Below are 21717 nucleotides of genomic sequence, written 5' to 3'. Positions count from 1 at the left end.
TCATAATATCTTGACGCATCCACGCCTTCTTATTCCAACGCCAGACACATCCTAGAGCTTGGAAATTGACTCCCCGGAGCGCACGTGGTGTTTTTGCAGTTCCAATTAACCATAAAGGTAATCGGTCTGATCCATCTGCATTTGTTGTAACGACAAGAGATATTCTAGTCTTATCTTTCTTCTTTCCAGCAATTTTTCCATGGGAAAGACCCCCATTTGGCATCTGCCTCCAGAAAAGGCCAGTTTCATCCATATTATATATCTCAGATGGTTCATATTGATCGCATATCGTACGAATTTCTTCCATATGATTGTGTACAGAAGATGGGACTGAAGCAGCTTCTCCATGGAAAGTATGATATCGAAGATTATGCCGGTTTTTGAAGCGTGTAAGCCAACCCTCTGAGAAAGCAGGTTTTTGTTGATCTTGATATTCAGGGATCTGAGACCAAAGCTCGTTTGCTTTGATCTGGATCAAAGGGCCAGTGATTGGAAACCCTGATTCAATATGCTTATTCACCCAATTCGAAAGCTTCTGGTCTAGAATAGGCCAGAAAGATGAAGAAAATCGTGAATTTGCCTTAGTAAGCCCTATATCAAGATAATCATATTGAGATGATAGAATTCTTGAGACCGTTGTACGATTAATCTTATGTTTAAATTGGGACAAAAACCAATCTACACACGCGGATTGGGTTGGTCTAGGGCTAGAATTAGACCAAAAGGCACGTAATGCCTGCTTTTGGGCATCTGATATGCCTAATCGAGCACGCTTTGCTGGTGGTAGAGCAGCTTGTGTAGCTGGTCTGACAGTTGGAAGAGGTGGAAGATCGGAGATTTCGGGCATTCTGATTGGTCGATATGACTGACTAAGCGGATGACTCAGCAAATATAGGATGAAAATTGTGTGCAAAGGGTGAGTGTGCTAAAAGTGGGAGTTTTGTATGTAAAATCAAGAAAAAGTGGGTCCATCCAAGCGAATTGTGTGCTATAAGCGGGAGTGTGCTAAGAGCGGGTGTGCAATAAGTGAGAGTTGACTGTACTACTAGTAGTTTTAATACTATATATATTTCCGACCTCGGGTTCTAACTGCCACTGCCAGTGGCACTAGCAAAACCCAACGCAGAAAAGGTCATCTCAGGTGCCCAGGTGCCCAAGTGAATAGCATATAATTGGAAAGATCACTCGAATATTTACATAAATGTATACTACTACTAGTACCCATGGTAAGTTGTTCTGGTAGTGCTACTACTAGTAACTAGTACTGGAAGTAACGTGCGGCGGTGGACCTCCGCCTCCGCTTCGGCCAAAACTCCCCGCGACTTCTGCTCATTCAACAGTGCAGCGTCTACTTCTACCGCTACACCAATTGCGACCCAGCTACCTCGTCTACAGTGCTACTATAATATTGTACACTGGAAATGCTGCATGCGCAGTAGCTCACATTGATAATTACTTCCACTCGGCCACGTTGCTGGATCCTCACATCATGTGCGCCCCGTTCCACTTCAAACACCACGAATGCGCCACTGACTACCTCCCAGGGCTGTTTTCTCTCTCATAGTGATCAACAAGGCTGGAGGTCTGATCTACCAGCGGGAGTTCCAACCCGGCCTGCGCAAGCTCTCCACCAACGACTACCTCGTCCTCGCCGGTACCTTTCACGGGTCAGTCCGAATACCCTTCCCCTGTCCTGCGTCCTCACAACTTGAAGCTAACTAGCCGATCGCAGTGTACACGCCATCACTCGCACAATCACTCCTAAGCTCCCTCTCGCTCCCCCATCTACCTCTCCTGCCGTTTCGTCCCCCGGCAACACCGCCCCCGCTACGTCGGGGTACAGCTATCCCAACCCGGGCGTCCCCACATCAGGCCTGGAGTTCCTCGAGACGGATAAGTTTCGCCTGACGTGCTTCCAGACCCTGACTGGAACGAAATTCCTCCTCTTCACCGATCCCCTGACCGGCAGTGTGGACACTGTTATGAACAAGATCTATGAGCTATATGCGGACTACGTGATGAAGAACCCATTCTACCAGCTCGAGATGCCGGTGCGATGTGAAGCTTTCGATAGGCATCTCGGGGCGTGGTTGAGAGGACGAACATGACCCATGGACCCCGTGGGCTGGAAGCAAGTGGAATAGTTGTATACCCCAGAGGGCTGGGCTGATGACCTTACGAACTAGACATATCTTTGATCAGTTTACTGTGTTGGACCTAAAGAGGGATTATGATAGTCATCATAATCGCCTCAGAATGTGCATAATACCAATCGCATCAATATTTCCCTTTTGCAGTCGACGAATGTGCCCATCTATGGTACCACTAAGTAGATAGACCAGGAGCCGGCACTCGAGTATACAGGAGAACATAAAAACAAGAAGCAAACGCCGGGTATGCATCGAATCATTTCAGCCGGGGACGGAAGACGGAGAGGGGATAGGGATCTACGCAGTATCCATCTTGTCGTCGTCCTTCTTGTCTTTGCTGGACTCGCCCTGCCCTTCTTCGGGGATGCCACCCAGTTCCGTCTTGCCCTCGGCCTCCTCGAGGTCCCGCTTCTCCTTCTCCTGTCGGTTCTTCTCCTCTTCCAACGACAATCGGAGAGCAAAGGCAAGCTCAGGGTCGTCCTCGGCCGCATCCTCAAAGTTGAATCCACCCGCGTCACCACCTGTCTCACCACCGGACGCACCCGCCGCACCGGCATTCTCACCGGCCAGGATTGGGGTCTGCTGAAGCTCCTCACTAAGGAGATGAGGACCCGGCGGGATGATGGCGAGATAGGAGCCATCACCACTCGATACATTATCCACAAAGGCCTCCAGTTTCTTGGTCTGGTCGGACTCGAGATCTCCGAAAGCAATGATGTCAATGGAGACGTTGTTCTTCTTCATTTTCTTGGCCAGCTTGACAAGGGTCTTCTCGTCTTCTTCAATGGGAGAGCAGGAGAATACGATGATTCGTTGACGTTGGGATTTTTCGGAACGGTGCTTCAGTGCCAACTATAGCAGTAAGAAAGAGGGAAGATGTTAGTAATGCATTCACCGGCCCAGAATAGCCAGAAACAAGAAACAAAAGACTTACCCCAGCAACCTGGATACTCGAGCTCAAGTGCGATGTGCCGTGAATCTTGGTGCGATGAAGACCAGCCAGGATACCGCCAAAGTCCGTAGTAAAGGTTGATAGCACCTCAGGACCCTTGCCGCCCATGCTCATCAGGCCAACAGCCGACTGTGGGTGTACGCGCATCTTGACACTGTGAATGATGCTCACAGCATCGATCTGGGCTTGCCAGCGGGTTGATCTGCGAGAATTAGACGATGCGGCGAAGGTGGGATGGGGGTCGGAGAGCTTCTCACGTGTAGTCTCCATTGCGACTGCTTTCGCTGTTGTCGACACTGCGGGCAGGGGTTAGCAGGGATGCGAGCTCGGGACGGAAGAATTGACGAACATGATCATAGTAGCTTCGAGCGACATGATGGCGGGTATATTACGAAGGGAAATGAAAGGATGTTTGAAGCGGAGAAGAGCAGGCTGCGATGTGAGGACGGCGTTGATGACGAGAGGTCTGGCAAGCTCGCATTCTGCCGCTGCCCTCCGCCCGGGCACCTTGTTTGTTGTGGAAAGCAACTCCGCACTTCCACTCGAGTTCCCTCTACACTCTACACTCTACTCTCTACACTTTTTGATTTCCCCCACCACCACGGGTTCTTCCTAAATATCCACCATGACTTCCTTGAAACGCAAATCCCCCGAATTTATTACCGCGCCAGATGCCACCCCGAGAGGCCCCCCAGCCAAGAAATTGCGCCTGACGCAGGGTCAAAAGCAGGCGTTAATGGATAACCTACAGCTCGAGAGTGCGTGGGAATGAAGAAGTCGCGTGATATTATAACTGCTAATATATATACAGTCACGGAACGAGCTCGCAAGCTTCGATCTCAATATGCCCTGCAGGCTAATGACCTGCGTGCCCGCATTGAACGACGCGTCAACCGCATCCCCATCTCCCTGCGCAAAGCCAACATGGGTGAACTCTACGAGAAGCACACCACTCAGAACTCAACATCACCCTTGCGGAGACCCTCGCCCACCAAGAACAGAGTAACGACCAATATTTCCGTGGACCCAGCATCACCAGCTGGTCGTGCCCGACGCACTAGGCAAGGCAACCGATCCAGCCACTCCATATACCCCGCTAACAACAATTACAGCCACGAAGGATTTTCTGACAAGGAGAATGCGCCCGCGACTGGTACCCCGGAGGGACTGAAAAATCCCAAGCGCCGCAATAACCCCAAGGCAGCGGGTTCGCGCGTTGTCTCCCAGGAAGTGCGCAGCAACGACCATCGCATTCTTTCTCCAAAGTCTCTCAACTCCCGCACATACCCACAATCGCCCTTCCGCGCCTCACCCGAGAAAGGCCAACCCTCATATCTGTCGCGTCCGACTTCCCCACTCAAACCATCAAGCCCACTCCGCGCAGCAGGCCCCGGAACACGCCCCCGCGGCGCGACAACCTCCACCGTTAGAGATGGCCTGCAGCCCATGCAACCAAAGAAGACTGGCACCCGTGCCGCGACCGGCCCCCGCTCCGTCCGATCCCCTTTGCCTCGCCCAGCAACCCGTCAAGGTGAACGCCGAATGAGCAATGGCTCGACCACGTCATCCAGCACAACCGTCACAAAACCTGCCCGTGCCACTGGGACCCGCAAAGCAACTACGGGAACTGCGCCTGCTACGAAGAAACCCGCCGTACCTCGTGCCCAGGCCGCCTCGTTGGCCGTTAAGAAGACCGCCGCCAGCGCAGCTTCCGTGCGGAAGGCCACCGCGCCAGCGGCTCCAGCCCCAGAGGCATCAGGCCGTGGAACTCGAGCGCTCCGGAAGCGTGTCTAGAGGTTCTGTCGGCTGATTTATTACCTTAGAATGCATTGATGTTAGAGGAGAGAGATGGCTTATTTTCAGCGTTGGAGCCTTGTTGACTCGACTACGAGCATGCGATTGATTGAATATGGATATGGAGTTTGGGGTTGGGTTGGTTCGGTTTCAGCCACTTCATATGGGATGGATTCTTAATATGTGCTTCGCATTAATTTTATTTTCCGGCCTTTGTGCCTTTTGCATCTGGAATATCATCCACTTTTCGAATGATGTCTTGTACTCTGGTTCTCGTAAACAATATTGAACTAGGGAGCGCCGTAATTGTAGGTGGTCATGTTGCCGATATCGAGTATTCCTAGTATTCTCATGCACGCAACCAACAACAATAGACAAAGTAGTCTAAAAGGTATATGTCGCTGGAACATTTGATCTCAGTTATCTGTTCTACTAGTACTATCCCCATTGTTCTTTGACATCCCATTCGACCGTTGCATGTCGCCTTGAGGCTTTGGCGGTCCGCTACGCTCAATCTTGCGAAGAATTCTGGCAGGATTTCCCGCCACAACATGGCATGCTGGAACATCCTAAATAAGACGCAATATTAGTATGAGATCACGGATATGCTTGCAACAGCACATTCTCTGCCTAGGAATGCTGTACGTTACCTTTGTCACCACGCTGCCCGCACCAACAGTACACCCATCTCCAATAGTCACCCCTGGAAGAATTATAACATTGCCAGCGATCCAGCAATCCTCACCGACCGTAATATCACTACCTAGCTCCGGTCCATTGGTACCGTTGCGCAAATCCGGATCTAAAGGGTGTGTACCGCTGAAAAAACACACATTGGGTCCAACGAGGGTGCGCGCTCCGATTGAGACCGTGCATGTGTCGAGAAAGGTACAATTGAAATTGATGAACACGTTGCTTCCGACCTTGATATTGGTTCCGTAGTCAATGTTGATGGGCCGTTCAATCCAAGGGTATTCATGGAGAATTGCGTCCTCTTCTTCTTCTGTTGTACCTGGAGGTGGTAGAGGGCGAGAATCGTTCGTGATACTATGCGTGGTTTAGTGAGTTGTCTTCATCCAGTTGTTCAGCAGGGTATGGAATTCAGATATTCAAGATAGATATTGCCTTTTCGTTTAGGAACGAAATTTATACCTACTCTTTCCAGTACTCTGCCAATTCTCGTCGGGAAAGGTCCCCAGCGCGATTCAATTGACTGACAATACGCCCGCATCGTTTGCGCGCAGCAACTAGATTTGGCGTGAAGGCGTAGTATAGTTCGCCTTGTTGCATGCGAGACAAGTTCTCATCTTCATCGATATTCAAAAGCATAGTCTTTCTGATTTGGGTCGAGGAGAATGTAATTGTAGTTATTTTTCCAAGGTTGAAAGGAGTGAAGGGAATCTTCAAATTTATGTACGAGAAAGGCCCTGGAGAAGTCCACAGTGGGTCATTATTGGGAGTTAACTGGATATAGCTGGACAGGAATAGTACAGGTATCACTCGTATTCTCTCTCTACATTTTATCATCTTTCTGGCCACAAATTCTTGATCTGAGAATCATGTTTCTATTTCAAGTGGGGCTCTATCCAGTTACCTCCAACCACATAATACTCGGTGGGGAAGATTAGTCTATGGTCTAGCCAATTTCAGAAAGTAATAGCCGCGCTGTGGATCGAAATTGAGAAGCAGGTCTCAAAGGAATTCATCCATGGTATTGGAAATAACGCTCTGCCAGATAGTTCAGGTTGCTGATTTATCAATTCTACGTACAGAAATCAAGCGGAAGACTTGATGCATTGAAGTCTGCCCAGGTGAGAAAATGTCAAGCCAAGATAACCGGGCATTTCTTCCAGATCGTTCCTATCTCATCGGGTGCCTGCTGGGACCTGGAAATGTCTGGATGGCAATTTGAACTTGAATGATTCAAGTGCTTGTCGCTGCGCCATTTCTCTTGAAGATATGCCGCACCCTTGGAGAATATATCAGATTGCCACTCCTCGTGTATCTGACTCAATTTCGCGACAATTATTCGTTGCTGTCTGCTGGTTGTCGCTGAAAATCCAGTAACGACTAATGGCCAGCTCAGAATGCTATGTGACGGCGAGTGTGAAGGCAAAAGCCGCAATTGGTTGATGAAATCCTCGACCAAGTAGAATGTTGCGGACTCTTCATCGGGAGCAGGCGAGGCAAGAAGTTGCTTGATATGGATCCGACAGGCTAGGCGGTATAATTCTGATGTCACCGCGTCGTTAAGGTCTTCGATCTTCATGTTGTGACTCAGGTCTGGTTTTGTATGCTTGGATGCAAGCTCTTCATCCAGTGACCTCAGCTCTGATATGGCAGCGGTTACCTCTTCGGGGTTTCCAGAAGCCAGCACTTGAGCAAGGCCCGAGACACGGTAGATAGCGATGAATAAGTGTTGCGCCGTTCCCATGATATGACCTGTTCGAATATGTTCGATGACCATTGGTTCATTAAAGATGCGAGAAGCTTGAAAAAGAGGTAGTTTAGACCCGAGCGAAAACGAGGCGAGAGAGAAAAAATAGCAGAATGTTTCAAATAAGAACTCCCGCAAGCCGGGATCTTTGCTTTGGCGAGAGATTTCGAGTTTGTAGTAGGAATACTGCTGCGTTGAGATGTGGCAGTATTCTCTCACTTTCCGTGAAGTTTTGGGTCTAAACTGCTAGTCAGGACGGTTGTAGCAGTTTACCACGGGGTCTCGGATTAATTACCTCGTGCACGCATAGTAAGAGTACTGCAAGGGGGGTATAGTCTGTGGGCTCGTATTAAAACAATGAGTGTAATATATGAGAACGAGATGAGTCGTACCAGGAAAGAACGAATAGGATGGTGAAGCAATGGCCATCTCATCATCGATTGCTGCCCTGAGGCTAGAAACTGCTTTTCCATAATACTCGACAGCAACAAGACCGATTTCTCGGCTGCCACGGTTGTATTTGAGCAGATCTGCTGATGATATAGCAAGGATACAATTCAATACCAGAGGACTCTCCGATATGGCAGGAGACAACCATCTCAAGTAATCAGTTCTTCGCGACCCTGTCCTGGTTGATAACCATTTTGGACTATCGTCAAGAAAGTGACCGAGCAAACGATAGACAAGGTCTGGTGTTAGAACAAAGAAAATGTTCATTCTCCTTTGTACTTCTTCAGGTAGTGAGTTTGAGTTTTCCGACAGACGCGCCCTTCGATAGCGGCTTCTAGGCCTCAAGAGCGAGTCACTAGACTCCCATTGGCATTCCAGATGATTACGTTGGCATCCTGCGCAAGATGGACGGTTCTCATCGCACTTCTTCTTGCGGCGGCGGCATGTCAGGCAGCCAGTTCGAGATCGAATTTGTCTTTTTGCTTGAATTTCTCCATGTTGAAGGATTGACGCATCCTCCGGCATCTTAGCATTGGGTACTTCATGAGTGCAAGAGTGGCAAGTGTTCGGCTGGTTCAAGCGGGGCGGGATTTGGACAGATATCACGTGGCAATAGCCACAGCAATGGGCAAAGGGCAAAGAACTGCAAATTTCTAGTAATGCATTGATTTTAACTCTTGTCACCTTGTTTCAATGAAGCCAACTAAAAATGTGTCTTGATGCCTAGGTGCCCAGGTGATTTGGTGGATGAGTAGTCGAAAATCGAAACTTGCGCCCACGAAACTAATTAGAAACTGTCGAATCAGGCGTGTCAATATACTTGAAATTAGTTATCAACCGCAGCGTTATATTTAGCATGATCTGAGAAAGATCTACAAGATGGATGTTCCTAACCCCACCGAACATTTACCTTGGCATGGCATAACCATCTCGGGAGTGCTTCTAGAGTCATCCAGCGCCCTGACAACACTCCTTAGTAGCCTGCCTAATTACCAAGACTGCCCATTTAAGATATTTTCTATGAAACAGCCCGTGTGTTGACTTTCGCCTTATTGAAAAAAAAGAAACACGACTCCAAGGGGCTGGACTTTGAGATCGCTAATTCTCACCCCATCGATTCAGCCACCAACACACCGGCAAATCGTAGAAACTGGCCAATCCTGCCCGACATTGAGCTCAGAGCCAGACCCACTTCAAACATTTGACCTCCAAGGCTGAGCTGTCCATAAATTTGCGCCTTTTTGATTAATCCATTCAGAAACGCTCTTTCCACGATTGATATCTGCAACACCGGTTCCTCGATCCTGATATCAACTCTCTCTCCCAGCGAAAGATTCGCAACATCGTGCTCTTTGTTCACTACCGGACCCATCCAGCGAGGTCTCAAATAATTCCAAATGGACCTCACCTACGATCCAGCCCAGATAAAAGGCCGGACAATCCTCATAACCGGCGGCGCCTCAGGATTTGGCGCTGCATTTGGCACACGCTGGGCAGCTGCCGGAGCCACCGTGATACTCGGAGACATCAACCCAAGCGGAGAAGAAGTCACAGCACGAATCCGGCAAGAAACGCAGAACCCGAACGTGCATTTCATCCAATTGGATGTCACATCTTGGACCTCGCAGGTGAATTTCTTCCGCGAATCTCTCAGACTAAGTCCGCATGGTGGAATCGACACGGTCGTTGCAAATGCAGGTATCAACGATGGCCGCGAAGCTAGTAATTTTGAAAATCCCAAAGTCGACTATCTGAATGATCCCAGCCCACCTGCTCCAAGTTTCAAAACGCTTGATGTCAATATCACCGGTGTCATGTATACGGTGCATTTGGCATTGTTCTTCTTGCCGAAAAATCCCGACTCCAAGCCTTGTCGCGAGGCTGCCAGTGCCCCCGAGTCCGAGTCCGAGTCGGAGAAACTGCTTGGAAGAGATAGACACATTCTGCTCTTGGGATCAGTTGCAAGTCTACACCCACTTATGACGCAGGCGCCATACACCGTTTCAAAGCACGGGATTCTGGGATTGTTCCGGTGTCTACGGATATCAGCCCCGATCAGCGCCGGCGTTCGGGTGAACATCGTCTGTCCGTACTATACAGATACCCCATTCATGCAAGCGCCGCCGCGGGCGCTCCTGGCAGGCTGCCCGCTGGGCAAAATCGAGGATGTTGTGGACGCGGCGTCGTATTTGGTTGCGGATAGGAATTGCATAGGTCGCTCGCTGGTCACGGGGCCGAAATTGAAGCTTGATCCTTCGACTGGAGGCGTTGGCCCCGAATACCCCGAGAACAAAGATGGTTCCCAGGGTTTTCAGGAACGAGAAGGGCCGGTCTGGGAGTGCTATCTTCATGACATGGATCCTGCAGATATCTTTACCCAACGAATGTTGACTGCTGTCCATACCGCTGTGCAGGTTCGAGGATGGTTTGGCTGGGCGTATGATATTGCGGGTGCTTTGACGTGGCCAGTTCGTCAATGGTGGAATTCTCGATCGGGTCGGAGGTAAATTTGTATACTATATTATAGAGAAGGGAATAGGAACCTGCGAAAGCGTCTGTGTTTCACCATCAGCACCATCATCGTCATCAAGATAAAAGCGTGTTAGGGATGATGAGTAGATATAATGGGCTATGATACGCCAATAGATTCTTTCAAGTTGAACTCGATGGAAATTGAACGATCTACTCATGTTCTACTACATATCACTTTTCTTTGTGTTGTGCATTTGCTGCTCTGGGTATACTTTTGTGATATGACACCGGCCAAGTCAACAACTTCACAAGCGGAAGTGAGAATAAAAAGCCTACTCATCATCCTGGACACAAAAATAGATCAAGTATATAGCACAGAAGCAAAAAAATGCCCCCACCCGGGATCGAACCGGGGCACTTCGCTAGCCAAGTTCATATTGATTCCTTTGAAAGGATAAACAACATAAGAACGATGCCATACCACTAGGCCATAGGGGCGATGAGATTAGATAATAGGGTCACTTTATTTGGTATACCTTTACCCTTTTTCTTAACTAGATCAAGAGTTCACTTATCAGAGGGTAATCAATGCTGGGATTATATCGTGTAGACCTCCATGTAAAAAAGTGCCGCTGTTTGTCCACAAAGTAGTGTCAACACTGCAAACATGGAAACTTCCTGATTAGACTCTCCAGTCTCGAGAATTCAATCGCAAGAATCATGATGAATATTGGAAATATTTAACATTGAGTTGCAAGAAATTTTCTTTCCTTTGAGTGGATCACGTGTGGGTCATTACACGCCTTGAGGGTGGGGATAGTGTGAAGGTGCGTGTTGGAAATTACATTAAACGTCTTGTGTTGAATAGTATTTGAACAAATATTTTATTTAAGAACTAGGAGGTACTATGCCTAAAAGCATACTGGGAATTGCTAGGGTGTGCGGTTACATCTACAAATGAACACGGCTGAGAAGCCACTAGTAGTATTTACTATTTACCATTCCGACAGCATTGCTAGATGCCATCACTAAAGCGAAGAGGAAAGCAAAAAGACAATCACCAAAGGCGATAGCTACATTGGACTCAGCACAGGTATCATTGCAGTCATGCTGATTGACGAGCAAGTAAGAAAAAGGAAAGGGCGACAAAAGCAAATCGGGAAGGAAAAGGGAGGCTGCCCCGACCTTATAACCGCTAGGTCGGAGGAGAAAGAAAAGAAGCTGCACAGAGAAGTGAGAAAAGAAAAGAAAAGAACAAAGCTAGACAAGATAAAAAGAAAAATGGGACCAAGGTAAAAGCCGGAGCCCTGGTCCAGCTATAAGTAGTGAAGAAAGTGTGCCACACGGTCGGCGAGTAAATGAAAGCAGGATGGATGTGTGCCATTGTGAGTAGTTATGGTATGGAACGGAATGGAATGGAATGGGTATGGTGAGGCTGATCCCCAGAATCAGATGCAGAGCCGGAGAGTAGAAAAAGTAGAAGAAAGAAAGAAAGAAAGAAAGAAAAAACAAGGACGCAGTCTTGGCGTGAGAGTAAAAGGGGGTACGATGGAGAGCCACGGACGCCAATCCATCGGAGCAAATCAGCTCGCTGATCACTTTTGGAAAATTTTGGATGTATCATGTAGGAGAGCATGTAGGAAACTAGGTAGAAGAGTGAAGAAAAGGGAAAGGAGAAAGAAGAGAACTCCGTCAACCAAGCCTGTCAGTCGAGATGGAAGGAAAACGAGAAAGAGAAAGAGAAAGAGAAAGAGAAAGAGAAGACAACAAAAACGCTAATCAAGCCCCCGAAGAAGTATAATAGGGAATGAAATACACCACGGGCTATCGGATATGGCGCCAGGTTGATTGATGCAAATCATGGTCATCGATGAATGGTGTATCAGAATTGCAGCTGTGCAGAAAGTGGACGAGAACGAAGAAAAAGCGAAAACACAAGCCTAGCCAGTAACTCCCATAGCGCCTTGACCGGGTCGAGTTCGATATGAGAGGTTTTGTTGCTGTCCATCAGACGGTTGGCTTCCGTTGCTGCCGCTGCGCTCACGATGGTAGGCCGGCTGCGGAGGATTGAAATCAAAGCCGGTTTGCGCTTGCGGGGCATTACTATTCGAATGAGAATGGCTAGGACCTCCAACGTGTCGAACCGAGCTTTGCATCTGCCATGCTGCATCCTGAGACGGATCGCCTTCAATACGGGCCGAAGCGGCGGGCGTAGTGTTGTTGCGGTTAGAGTTGGTGATTGTGAAAGTCTCACCGCCGTTCTCTGGCTTGGGAGAAAAGCTACCACGAGCAATGTCTCCGTAGCGCTTGAGAATTTCTTTCGTCGTGACCTTGGCGTTCTCCTTGAAGAGCGTGGGGTCGCTCAGAATACCCTGGAGATCGTCCGGAATCTGAGGAAAGGTTAGGAAAAAAGGAACCTCATTCAATACAATCCGGCTGTTACTTACCTCACACATGGTGTCATTGTACGCAATAAGAGCGTTGACTGCCTCGATGGCCTGGAAACTCTCATCCACCGTGCTGTTCTTGGAATTAGGGTACAAGATGTTAGGTGTCATCACGGTAGCCAAGTTGTGAATATCCATCTTGCTTCCAGACTCCTCGTCCACATGGGAGAAGGATGATGTCCAGTTCAAGAAAGTGAAGAGAACCTCCATCGTATCACGGTGAGCCTTGGGCAGAAGACAGCATGCAAGATGGAGCACTCGCTTGCCCTTCTCAGGGTCGGGTAATTCTAGCGAACAGGTCAGTGAATTATCAAACACGGTTTAGATCATGGCTACTCACTTTGTGCAGTAACAAACAGCCGGTGAAGCTTGAAGGTCATCAATGGGTCGGGCATCTCACGAAGGAATTTCTTCAGGAGGGCTGCAATCTGGACTGGATTTTCCTTGCTCATGTCGACTTGGTCATATCTGTTGTCGATCATCTCGGATAGGTCCTTCAGTCGTCGGATGTTTCCATTTTTCCGGAAGACACCCTCGACGGACATGTCCATTTGGCGCATTGCTGAGACCGCGTCGTCCACGACAGCGGGAATCCGCAGAGCACCCGGACCCACGCCGTGGCTGGATTCAGTACCTTCCTTCTCCAGCAAGGCTTCCAGGCTAACTCCGAAGACACCCTTCTTCTTGCCCTTCTTTTTCTCGTCTTTGAATGCGCGACCGAAGATACCCCAAGCCGTCGGCTTCCGTGACTCGATGAGAGAGAGCAGCTCCTCCATGGTGAACTGACCTTCCAGCAATGGCTCCATGGACAAAACAGCAACATGGCGGACGATAAAGTATTCCAGAGCGCTAAGCTCAGAGAAGTATCGCTTGGTCCGAGTTGCAGGCTCGACCAACAAGTTGTTTATGTTGCCGTCAGACATGTTGCGTCCGTGACTAGGCCTATACCGGGCCATTGGCTCCCCGGCATCGACGAGTTTAGTACCAGCATGCCTATATGCATTAGGGCGCTGTTCTTTGGCTTGCTCCGCGGCAACAATACGTGGGATATCATCCAATGTGAGTGCATCCTGGTTGCCAAATGTCAGGTCTTTGACTGTTTCGCCGTTGGCATCTCTTTCTTCGACGATTTGAAAGCCGTGTCCGTTGGGATCACTCCCGTCATTACCAGACGACCCAGGTCGCGCACTCCTACCCTCTGGACCATCGATTATCCGCGAGGCGCGAGCCTTCTTGTAGGTTGTGGAGAGGGCCCGCTCGTTGCGAATTGAGCGCAGTCGGCGCATCTCGCCAACAGTTTGCTCCAACGAAGACTCTTCAAAGCCATCGCGAGGCCCGCCAGCGCCATGAGACATGGAGTGGCGAACGTACGAGTGACGAGAATTGGCAGGCAGGGGTCGCGCGCCATCTCTGCTCTCGAAGTTAGGATCATCTCAGGAGTTTGTTAGTGGGAAAAACTTGAATAATACGCCGAGGTGGGAGACGGGGCACTTACCGGGCTGAGGCAGAGTTCCGCCTGCACGGAGCACGGCGAGAAGACGGGCAAGGGCAACTCTCAGCAGGAAAACGAATTGTTGCAACTTGGAAACTTGGATGAAGCCACCTTGGACACTGGAACTGAGGTTTTGTTGGTGAGCACATCCCGAGCAGTAGGCGAGCTTTTCATTTTCGCTCCACAAGGCGTCGGAAACGTCAGTGCTTAAGTCTTTGTCACATGAGGAACAGGACAGATGAGTCGGCTTGATATGCCAGCGATTCTTCTCTCCCCAAAGAACGCATTCATCGTCGATAGGCTCTTTGCAAGAAATGCAGCAATCAGACAACTGGTCAGCCAGACCCTCAACTCCAGCTGTAAGGTCAATTGGCTGATCCTCATCTTCGGGCGGAATGAGCGATTCCAAATCTCCAAGATGGCCCAGGAAACTGTGCAGGCCATCGGGTCCTGACATCTCACGCTCAAGCTTCAGAGCACCCTGAAGGCCGATACGAATAAGGAGTTTGAGATAGTGGGCGAGGCCAGTCACAAGGGAAAGTAGCTCCTGGGTGACACCGAGCTTTCGAACACCGGTCTCTTGTGTTTTGGACAGAAGGGAGAAGAAAGCGACAATCTTTTTGCATAGAAGTTTCGCCTCGCGGCCATATGAAAGATCTAACGAAACTGTGTTAGTATGCAATGCGAAAATAACCGAGGAAATAGCTGGTCAGCTTACCCTTTACTCCTTGAGATCTGATATAATTGGCCAATTCGTCAACTGCACCGAAAAGAATCTCCACATGACCAATGAATCGTTTCGCGATGAGAACACCATCGATGTAGGCACCATTGCTAACGTGCAGGAGCATATCGGAGATGCAAGCAGCCGAGGACTCTTCGAAAGTAGACAGTGTGCTCCAAATGTTGTAAACTTTCTCTTCCATCGTATCCTCTTCCTGGCGAATACGCTCGCGTTCTTCGGGGCTGGCATCCACGTCCACTGGAGGAGGCTCCCACGTTTGACCGGCGGGTGACAGCCGCACATTCCAAAATTTGTGGATCATGTAACACTCGGGATGCCAATGTTGGTTCTGGCCGTTGCGGAAAATCTCGACGAATTGTTTGAGTATGGCGGTCTGGCAGCCGTGGCAGCGCTGAGCGAACTGAGTGGAGTAGTGAAAGTGACAGTACACTTTGCCCTCGTGCTCGTAGTATGAATCTTGGGCACCGAATACTGTCGGGCAGACTGAGCATGTGAAATGTTCGATATGGTACTTGCGTTCTAATGCCGTTATGTAGGATCCGCGAAGTGCACCGCCGCACTCATGGCAGAGTAGACCAAGACGTCTAAAGTAGTCGGTTTCACAGAGTGGATATTGAACGCTCCCATCTGGAGAGTCGACAGGAAAGAACTTGGAGGCGACAATCTCACCACAGTCCTAGGATTTGAATACAGTCAGCTTGTGGTCGGAATTTCAACCCTCGTATCGTTCCCCACAGAGCGTACTTACATCGCACTTGAAACACTCTAGATGAAAGGTACCACCGAGAGCTCGAACAAATTGGCCGGTCAACGGCTCATTGCACTTCTGACACAACCGAGATGAGCCAGGAGATTTGTTGTGAGGTCGTCCATTGGTACGCGAACGATCACGGGCCCCGGAGCGGTCCCGATACCCAGGCTGTTCGGGTTCGAGGCCACGACCTGAGCGAACATCATCCTGACCCAGCGGGCTGTTGTTCAAAGGGCTATGATTCAACGGACTGTTCCCTGCGGTGCGGGTGGTTGGAGAGTCGAATGGGATCAGGCTGTCCTCGGGGGAGGTTGGTGTGTTCTTGGAGAGGTAGCTGCCTCCGTAACCTGAGGTATTCAGCGTGGGGTGGGGCTTGCCTGCGACCAGGCTAGCCGGAAGTTCACCGGGGGGCATGATGGTCCCCGTTCAGAATCAATATGATCGAGTCGCGGGAGCGGTGGGAGGGCGGAGATGGCATGCAAGGGAATCCGAGAGACGGTGGGGGGTGGTCAAGTTGGGTCGGGTCGAGTAAACACCGGGTATATTGTTTGGAGAGGGGAAGAGAGAGCGAGAGAGCGAGAGAAGAAATTGGCAGAAGTTGAGCGCGTGCTATTTCTAGGGGAAAAGAGGGTCTCGTTAGCCAAAAGAGCGTGGGCCTGGCAGAGGCGCCGAGTCTCTCGAAAGGGTCCCACATCAGCGTTTACTCACACTTTACGCCATGTAGCCACCCACTTGGAGCGCGAGAACAAAGACGATCGAGGGTCGACAGGGAGGGAGAATTAGGTCGGACAGGAGAGCGACCACCTTATACCAGAAAGCAGGTGGAGGTTGATATTGAGAAGGATTGCAGCCGAGGAGGAAGGGTCCTCTCTTAGCGCGCACAAGCTAGTTGGACGCGGGGGATCGAGGGGAGCTCTCGAGAGCGGGCGCACGGAATGACAGCGACCACCATGTGCGGGTAGACGAGTGTTGGTGAAAGTGGGGGCGGAGAAAAAGAGCCCAGAGGAGGATCAACGAGGAGGGTTGGGAGGGGGGTGAGAAAGGGGAGTAGGGGAACAAGATGAAGATGGAGATGGAGATGGGAGTGGAAATGGAGATGCTCTCTGGAGAAGGATCGGGTTGCCCCCCCCCCTATTGAGAGTCACGTGAGGATCTACTAGAGGAGTGAAATCGGCAGGATATTCTTCATTCCTGGTGATATTGTGTTAATTATTATGCTAAATATTATTTGAACAGTATTTAGAAATACTACAGTATAGATTTAATCACTCCATGTACTATTTGTGCTGCTGTTGTGTGAGTTGATGATCATCAGTTGTTTTGTCTTTTTATAGCAGAGCGGGCTTGGCGGGCAGTCAAGGAGTAGTATACACCTGGGCAGTGATACACATTCAAGTTACCTAGGGTCTATTCTATTTATTTCCTCCTATATAGAGTTAGAATATATTTATTTATATTTTTTACAATTTTCTGCAATTTCTACAATTACAACCAAGTACTAGTAGTAACTAATAAACCCTTTTACCACCACCACACCACCAACTACGGCCCCGCAATAGTGAACCCTTGGACTAAACCTACCCACTCTTTTCCCCTACTTACTTCCTTCAGTGGTTGATGTGAACACGACGTCAATCCTTCTTCAACTCGACTCAAGGTTCATCAGCCATGTTGTTTTGAACCCAGCAAAGGATCGCTCGTTTTGAATTGGTGATTTTGGTCTTTGACTGCGCCAAGTCAATGCAGAACCACCTCCGCCATTCTCTTCCCTTTCCTTTCTACAACCCATCATCCTTTGCCTTGATCCTCACCATACTCAGTGCTCACCCACCATCATGATTGATCTTCCTTCCATCTTTCTCTAACTTTTCAATCCATCTCTTTTCAACCACTTCACTCACAATTCTCACCGCAAAACAACATGGGAGACCAGTGCACCCTCCGCTTGATGCGGGTGAGTCCACCATCCATACCCTACCCTAAACACATGGAATGTCCTCCCACTGACCTATCGCGACAGGAACTCCGACTCTTGCAGAATGGCGACTCTCTTGGTCAGAAAATACATGTTTTTCCTGCGTCGAAGAACCCTCTTCCCTGCTAATTCTGAGAACAGCCATGACGGTGCACTACAATGAGCGCGACATCTGCGACATCTGGGCTTTAATGATTGGCTCACCTGGCACCCCCTACGCCTATGGTTTCTACCAAGTAAGCTCAATTTACCACTTACCTTCATCTTTGAGACATCTCTCTTACCTCCACTGCAGTTTGCGATCAAAATCCCTCCCGGTAACTTGCGTCTCCACCCCATCTGAGTCCTCGTATCGTGATCCTGGCTGACGCAGGTATATATAGAATACCCCGCCAAGCCACCCAAAGTCGCCATCAAGACCACAAATCGTGGCCAGACTCGATTCGGCCCGAATCTTTATTCCTGCGGAAAGGTTTGCCTGTAAGTACAAATTTTCACTGGCGTTGGGTCACGGGCCTGGCTATCGGGATTCTTGCATTCTAACGATATCCTACAGGTCTATTCTTGGGTAGGTCCCAGCTCGTCGCCTATGCGAGGACAATACTGACACAGTGACACGCGACAGAACATGGCAAGGAAAATCTGGCGAGCAATGGTCACCTGCACAAGGATTGGAATCAGCGTTGCTGTCGATCCAGAGCCTGCTCTCCATAGATCCTTACTATAATGAGCCAGGATTCGAAAAGTCTAATTCTAGGTCCGAAGAAAAAGAGGTCCAGGATTACAATTCAAAGGTCAGAGGATGGCCCTAGAGGAGCCTACGGGCACAGGCTAATATCAGTACATCCAGATCTGCCACGAAAATTTACGACTCACAGTAATCGAACCTCTGGAAAAGATACTGCACCTGACTGAACAATTCGGGCCAGAAGCGAGCTCATCGTCTGGCTCGTGGCACCAAGGAGTCGTCGATGACTATATGAAGCAGCGATTTCTTTGGTACCTGGAGCAGTACAAGCAAACCATCGAAGAACAAAGTCAAGACATTTCAATCAAGAAGCGAGACAAGGGGGATTTCCCTTAGCCCGATTCGAAGGTGGAGGAAAACGAAATGAGAGGGTTCTGGGACTACCAAGACCTTCGGAAACGCCTCAACAATCTCGAGAACAAGCTGGTGGAAGAAACCTTGTCATGGCCCGAAACAGGACTCGAGATGGTCGTCAAGGATGTTGGGATTGCAGTCAGTCTTCGGGGACAGCATAGTCAGATCGTCTCTCAAATAAAACGCATCACGGAGTCGATGGTCGAGCTGGAGATGGTCAACGACAACCCATTTCTCTGGCGACTGACATACTTTGGTCGACCGATGACCCGGTTTGATGGTGGAGTCTTGCGAATCAAGATCTACATCAGTCCCCGTCACCCGGTCGAGCAGCCGCGGGTGTTTTTGGAGACTCCAATCTTCCACATCCGTGTTTCGCCCAAGGGTGCTTTGATCTATCTTCCGGCACGTGCGGAGGAAATGTCGCGCCATATCGAAGGAATCATCAACACTCTGGAGGAAGAGGCACCGCCCTATAACCCCCCTGATGACTGTGAACCCGGAAGCGACCAAGCTCTGCTGGGGCTCTAAGGAAGAACAGAGGCTCTATAACCGAAAGCTTCGTCTCAGCATCGCGGAGGCTACTGAGTAGGCAATGTCCTTCCCCTTTTGGATAATGTTGGCTAATATTCATTCTATAGGCGTCTATCTCAGTAGGCACTGAAGTAGCTATCCCCGTCCTCCGGGTCAATACATTGCTATGAGCTGTGGGCTCATATGAACTATCTCGTCGAGATAGCTAAAAGGCGAATAGCTCTTGTCACCTGTGATAGGAGATGCCAGTTGCTTACGAATGATGATTCTCTATCTAGCGGTGTAGCTCTTGAACACAAGAAATGCATCTTCACCCATAAAGTCCAGATGTAGCATCCATACCATGCATTTATTATACCATGACCATGACCATAAACATGAACATCAACATGAACATGAACTAAATATGCCCAGCTCCACTTGGCAGTAGATAATAGCCTATCGCACGTGCCACCTGGCCGGAGGTCCCACTGGGCACCGCACCCCATCCAAACCCATCTCCGTCTCCAATCCAAGTCCCCTTTTCCCCCATCCGAAAGCACAAAAATAATCAACCAACACAATGGCAGCCCACCAGCACAAAATTGAATTGGGCAATGTTCTCGTCGTCGGCGGCTGTGGATTCCTGGGCTGGCACGTGGTAGACCACCTACTGAACTTCCCCTCCGAAACCGACCCCAGCGTCGCCCTCCCCAAGCCTGAAAACGACTCGCGCTTCGAATTCCCAACCCTCGGCTCGCGCTACCCAACCTACAAGGCCAACGTCTCCGTCGTCGACCTCCGCACCTCCCACAACCGTCTGCCCGGCGCAACCTACTACGATGGCGACATCACCTCCGTCGACTCCATGCTGGAGGTCTTCCGCGCCGCCAAGCCGAACGTCGTGATCCACACCGCGACCCCCTCCGTGCTGGACGGCAACAAGCCCCTGCTGTACAAGGTCAATGTCGATGGCACGCGCACTCTGCTCCAGGTTGCCGGCGGCGAGCACGGTGACTGGGGCGGCAAGTGCAAGGCCTTCGTGTACACCAGTTCCAGCTCCGTCGTCCACGACACCCAGAGCGATCTGATCAATGTCAACGAGCAGTGGCCTTTGATTCGCGGCAAGCTGCAGCAGGAGTATTACTCCGAAACCAAGGTATGTTAAACTAGCGCACAGCAATGGCGACCACCCCTCACCTCAAGACAAAACCCAGACCAAGACAAAACTAACACCTCCTCCTCTACCCCAAGGCCGACGCCGAAGAAATCGTCCTAAAGTATAACCGCCAATCACCAACGGGAATGGTAACAGCCGCCATCCGACCCGCCGGCATCCACGGCGAAAAGGACACAACATTAACCCACAAGATCCTGGAACACGGCGCGTCCGCCTCAAACACCGTTTTGCGCATGCAACTCGGCGAAAACGACAACCTCTTCGACTTCACCTACGTGGGCAACGTCGCATACTCACACATGCTCGCCGCATTCCGACTACTAGCCAGTTACGAGCGATACGACTCCGGGCAGAGCGGACCTCTAGACCACGAGCGCGTGGACGGCGAGGCGTTCAACATCACCAATGACACGCCTGTCTATTTCTGGGACGTGACGCGTGGTATGTGGGCGCTTATTGATCGGGTTGTTGAGCCTGATCAGGTTTGGTCGTTGCCTGAGGGGTTGCTTGGTGTTATTGGGGGTATTGCGGAGTCTGTGCTTGGTCTTTTGGGGAAGACGCCGAAGTTGACGAGACGGACTGTGAGATACTCGTGCATGACGCGGTATTTTTCTATTGAAAAGGCGAAGTTTCGTCTTGCTTATCTTCCTGTTGTTCCGGTTGATGAGGGTATTGCTAGGGCTGTTGGGTATGTGGTTGAGAAGCAGCGCCAGGATGAGGGTAAGAAGGCGTTGTAAGGCAATGTCAGTGCTGGACTGGAGTTGGTGCTGAGATCCTGCATGGGCATCGGGGATTGGGGAGGCCGATGCAAAATGATTGTATTTGAGTACTAGTATTTTGTTTATACTGTAATAATATCCATTGCAACTTGAACTTGAACTTGAGATTTGAACGAGAGCCTGAGCCTAGTCCAGTGGATTCAAATTTCCCGATAATTTGAGCCTGATTGATCATATGTTCCAAGAGAGCTGTTGATGTATGCCAGCCCTCCAGGTTGAGAGAACTGGAACGTCCAGGTGACGTTGCAGACTCGGAGGAGTGCCATTTCAGATCGTACTTTTACCTACTTCCAATTTAGTAGGTAGTACTAGCACATACCGATAGATCAAAGTCTACACCAAGCTCGGGCATCCAAGTACGTATGTTGGTTCTCTCGATCCGACTGGTACTGCGTAGGCTCATCGTACCGAGCAAGCCACCAAGATCCGCCGACCCACTGGCACCAATATAAACTTGAATCAGACAGCCCCCACATCA

At 49.8% G+C, this 21717-nt stretch overlaps 10 protein-coding genes across 10 annotated transcripts; 6 read left to right on the top strand and 4 right to left on the bottom strand.

Annotated features, from left to right (window-relative positions):
- Window positions 1-1489: 1489 nt before the first annotated feature.
- N7509_004369 (trafficking protein particle complex subunit 4) lies at window positions 1490-2108 on the top strand (the record flags this gene model as incomplete). Its single annotated transcript, XM_056629006.1, has 3 exons — window positions 1490-1500; window positions 1545-1667; window positions 1733-2108. The coding sequence occupies 3 exons, from the start codon at window positions 1490-1492 to the stop codon at window positions 2106-2108; spliced, it is 510 nt and encodes a 169-aa protein (XP_056491740.1).
- A 339-nt stretch (window positions 2109-2447) lies between these two features.
- On the bottom strand, window positions 2448-3372 carry N7509_004368 (proteasome regulatory particle base subunit RPN10; the record flags this gene model as incomplete). Its single annotated transcript, XM_056629005.1, has 2 exons — window positions 2448-3002; window positions 3085-3372. The coding sequence occupies 2 exons, from the start codon at window positions 3370-3372 to the stop codon at window positions 2448-2450; spliced, it is 843 nt and encodes a 280-aa protein (XP_056491739.1).
- Window positions 3373-3727: 355 nt separating this feature from the next.
- Window positions 3728-4896, top strand: N7509_004367 (uncharacterized protein; the record flags this gene model as incomplete). Its single annotated transcript, XM_056629004.1, has 2 exons — window positions 3728-3860; window positions 3914-4896. The coding sequence occupies 2 exons, from the start codon at window positions 3728-3730 to the stop codon at window positions 4894-4896; spliced, it is 1116 nt and encodes a 371-aa protein (XP_056491738.1).
- Window positions 4897-5312: 416 nt separating this feature from the next.
- N7509_004366 (sugar O-acetyltransferase) lies at window positions 5313-6225 on the bottom strand (the record flags this gene model as incomplete). Its single annotated transcript, XM_056629003.1, has 3 exons — window positions 5313-5465; window positions 5547-5943; window positions 6053-6225. 3 exons carry the CDS (start codon window positions 6223-6225, stop codon window positions 5313-5315), a joined length of 723 nt encoding a protein of 240 aa, XP_056491737.1.
- Window positions 6226-6718: 493 nt separating this feature from the next.
- On the bottom strand, window positions 6719-7363 carry N7509_004365 (uncharacterized protein; the record flags this gene model as incomplete). Its single annotated transcript, XM_056629002.1, has 1 exon — window positions 6719-7363. One exon carries the CDS (start codon window positions 7361-7363, stop codon window positions 6719-6721), a length of 645 nt encoding a protein of 214 aa, XP_056491736.1.
- A 1817-nt stretch (window positions 7364-9180) lies between these two features.
- Window positions 9181-10290, top strand: N7509_004364 (short-chain dehydrogenase; the record flags this gene model as incomplete). Its single annotated transcript, XM_056629001.1, has 1 exon — window positions 9181-10290. One exon carries the CDS (start codon window positions 9181-9183, stop codon window positions 10288-10290), a length of 1110 nt encoding a protein of 369 aa, XP_056491735.1.
- Window positions 10291-12195: 1905 nt separating this feature from the next.
- On the bottom strand, window positions 12196-16104 carry N7509_004363 (GTPase-activating protein LRG1; the record flags this gene model as incomplete). Its single annotated transcript, XM_056629000.1, has 6 exons — window positions 12196-12645; window positions 12703-12989; window positions 13043-14134; window positions 14198-14851; window positions 14913-15615; window positions 15688-16104. 6 exons carry the CDS (start codon window positions 16102-16104, stop codon window positions 12196-12198), a joined length of 3603 nt encoding a protein of 1200 aa, XP_056491734.1.
- Window positions 16105-17611: 1507 nt separating this feature from the next.
- Window positions 17612-18749, top strand: N7509_004362 (Ubiquitin-conjugating enzyme E2; the record flags this gene model as incomplete). The annotated part of the gene is made up of 8 exons (XM_056628999.1): window positions 17612-17644; window positions 17711-17744; window positions 17807-17901; window positions 17961-17982; window positions 18049-18145; window positions 18222-18233; window positions 18291-18459; window positions 18516-18749. The coding sequence occupies 8 exons, from the start codon at window positions 17612-17614 to the stop codon at window positions 18747-18749; spliced, it is 696 nt and encodes a 231-aa protein (XP_056491733.1).
- A 27-nt stretch (window positions 18750-18776) lies between these two features.
- On the top strand, window positions 18777-19298 carry N7509_004361 (ubiquitin-conjugating enzyme E2 variant; the record flags this gene model as incomplete). The annotated part of the gene is made up of 1 exon (XM_056628998.1): window positions 18777-19298. The coding sequence occupies one exon, from the start codon at window positions 18777-18779 to the stop codon at window positions 19296-19298; it is 522 nt and encodes a 173-aa protein (XP_056491732.1).
- A 565-nt stretch (window positions 19299-19863) lies between these two features.
- Window positions 19864-21197, top strand: N7509_004360 (C-3 sterol dehydrogenase/C-4 decarboxylase; the record flags this gene model as incomplete). The annotated part of the gene is made up of 2 exons (XM_056628997.1): window positions 19864-20439; window positions 20535-21197. The coding sequence occupies 2 exons, from the start codon at window positions 19864-19866 to the stop codon at window positions 21195-21197; spliced, it is 1239 nt and encodes a 412-aa protein (XP_056491731.1).
- Between the last annotated feature and the right edge of the window lie 520 nt (window positions 21198-21717).

This window comes from Penicillium cosmopolitanum (assembly GCF_028827165.1).
Source record: "Penicillium cosmopolitanum strain IBT 29677 chromosome Unknown utg000005l:1.0-4006212.0:1.0-4009387.0, whole genome shotgun sequence".
NCBI classification, from domain to species: Eukaryota; Fungi; Ascomycota; class Eurotiomycetes; order Eurotiales; family Aspergillaceae; genus Penicillium; species Penicillium cosmopolitanum.
This window is presented reverse-complemented; position numbering and strand designations above follow the sequence as displayed.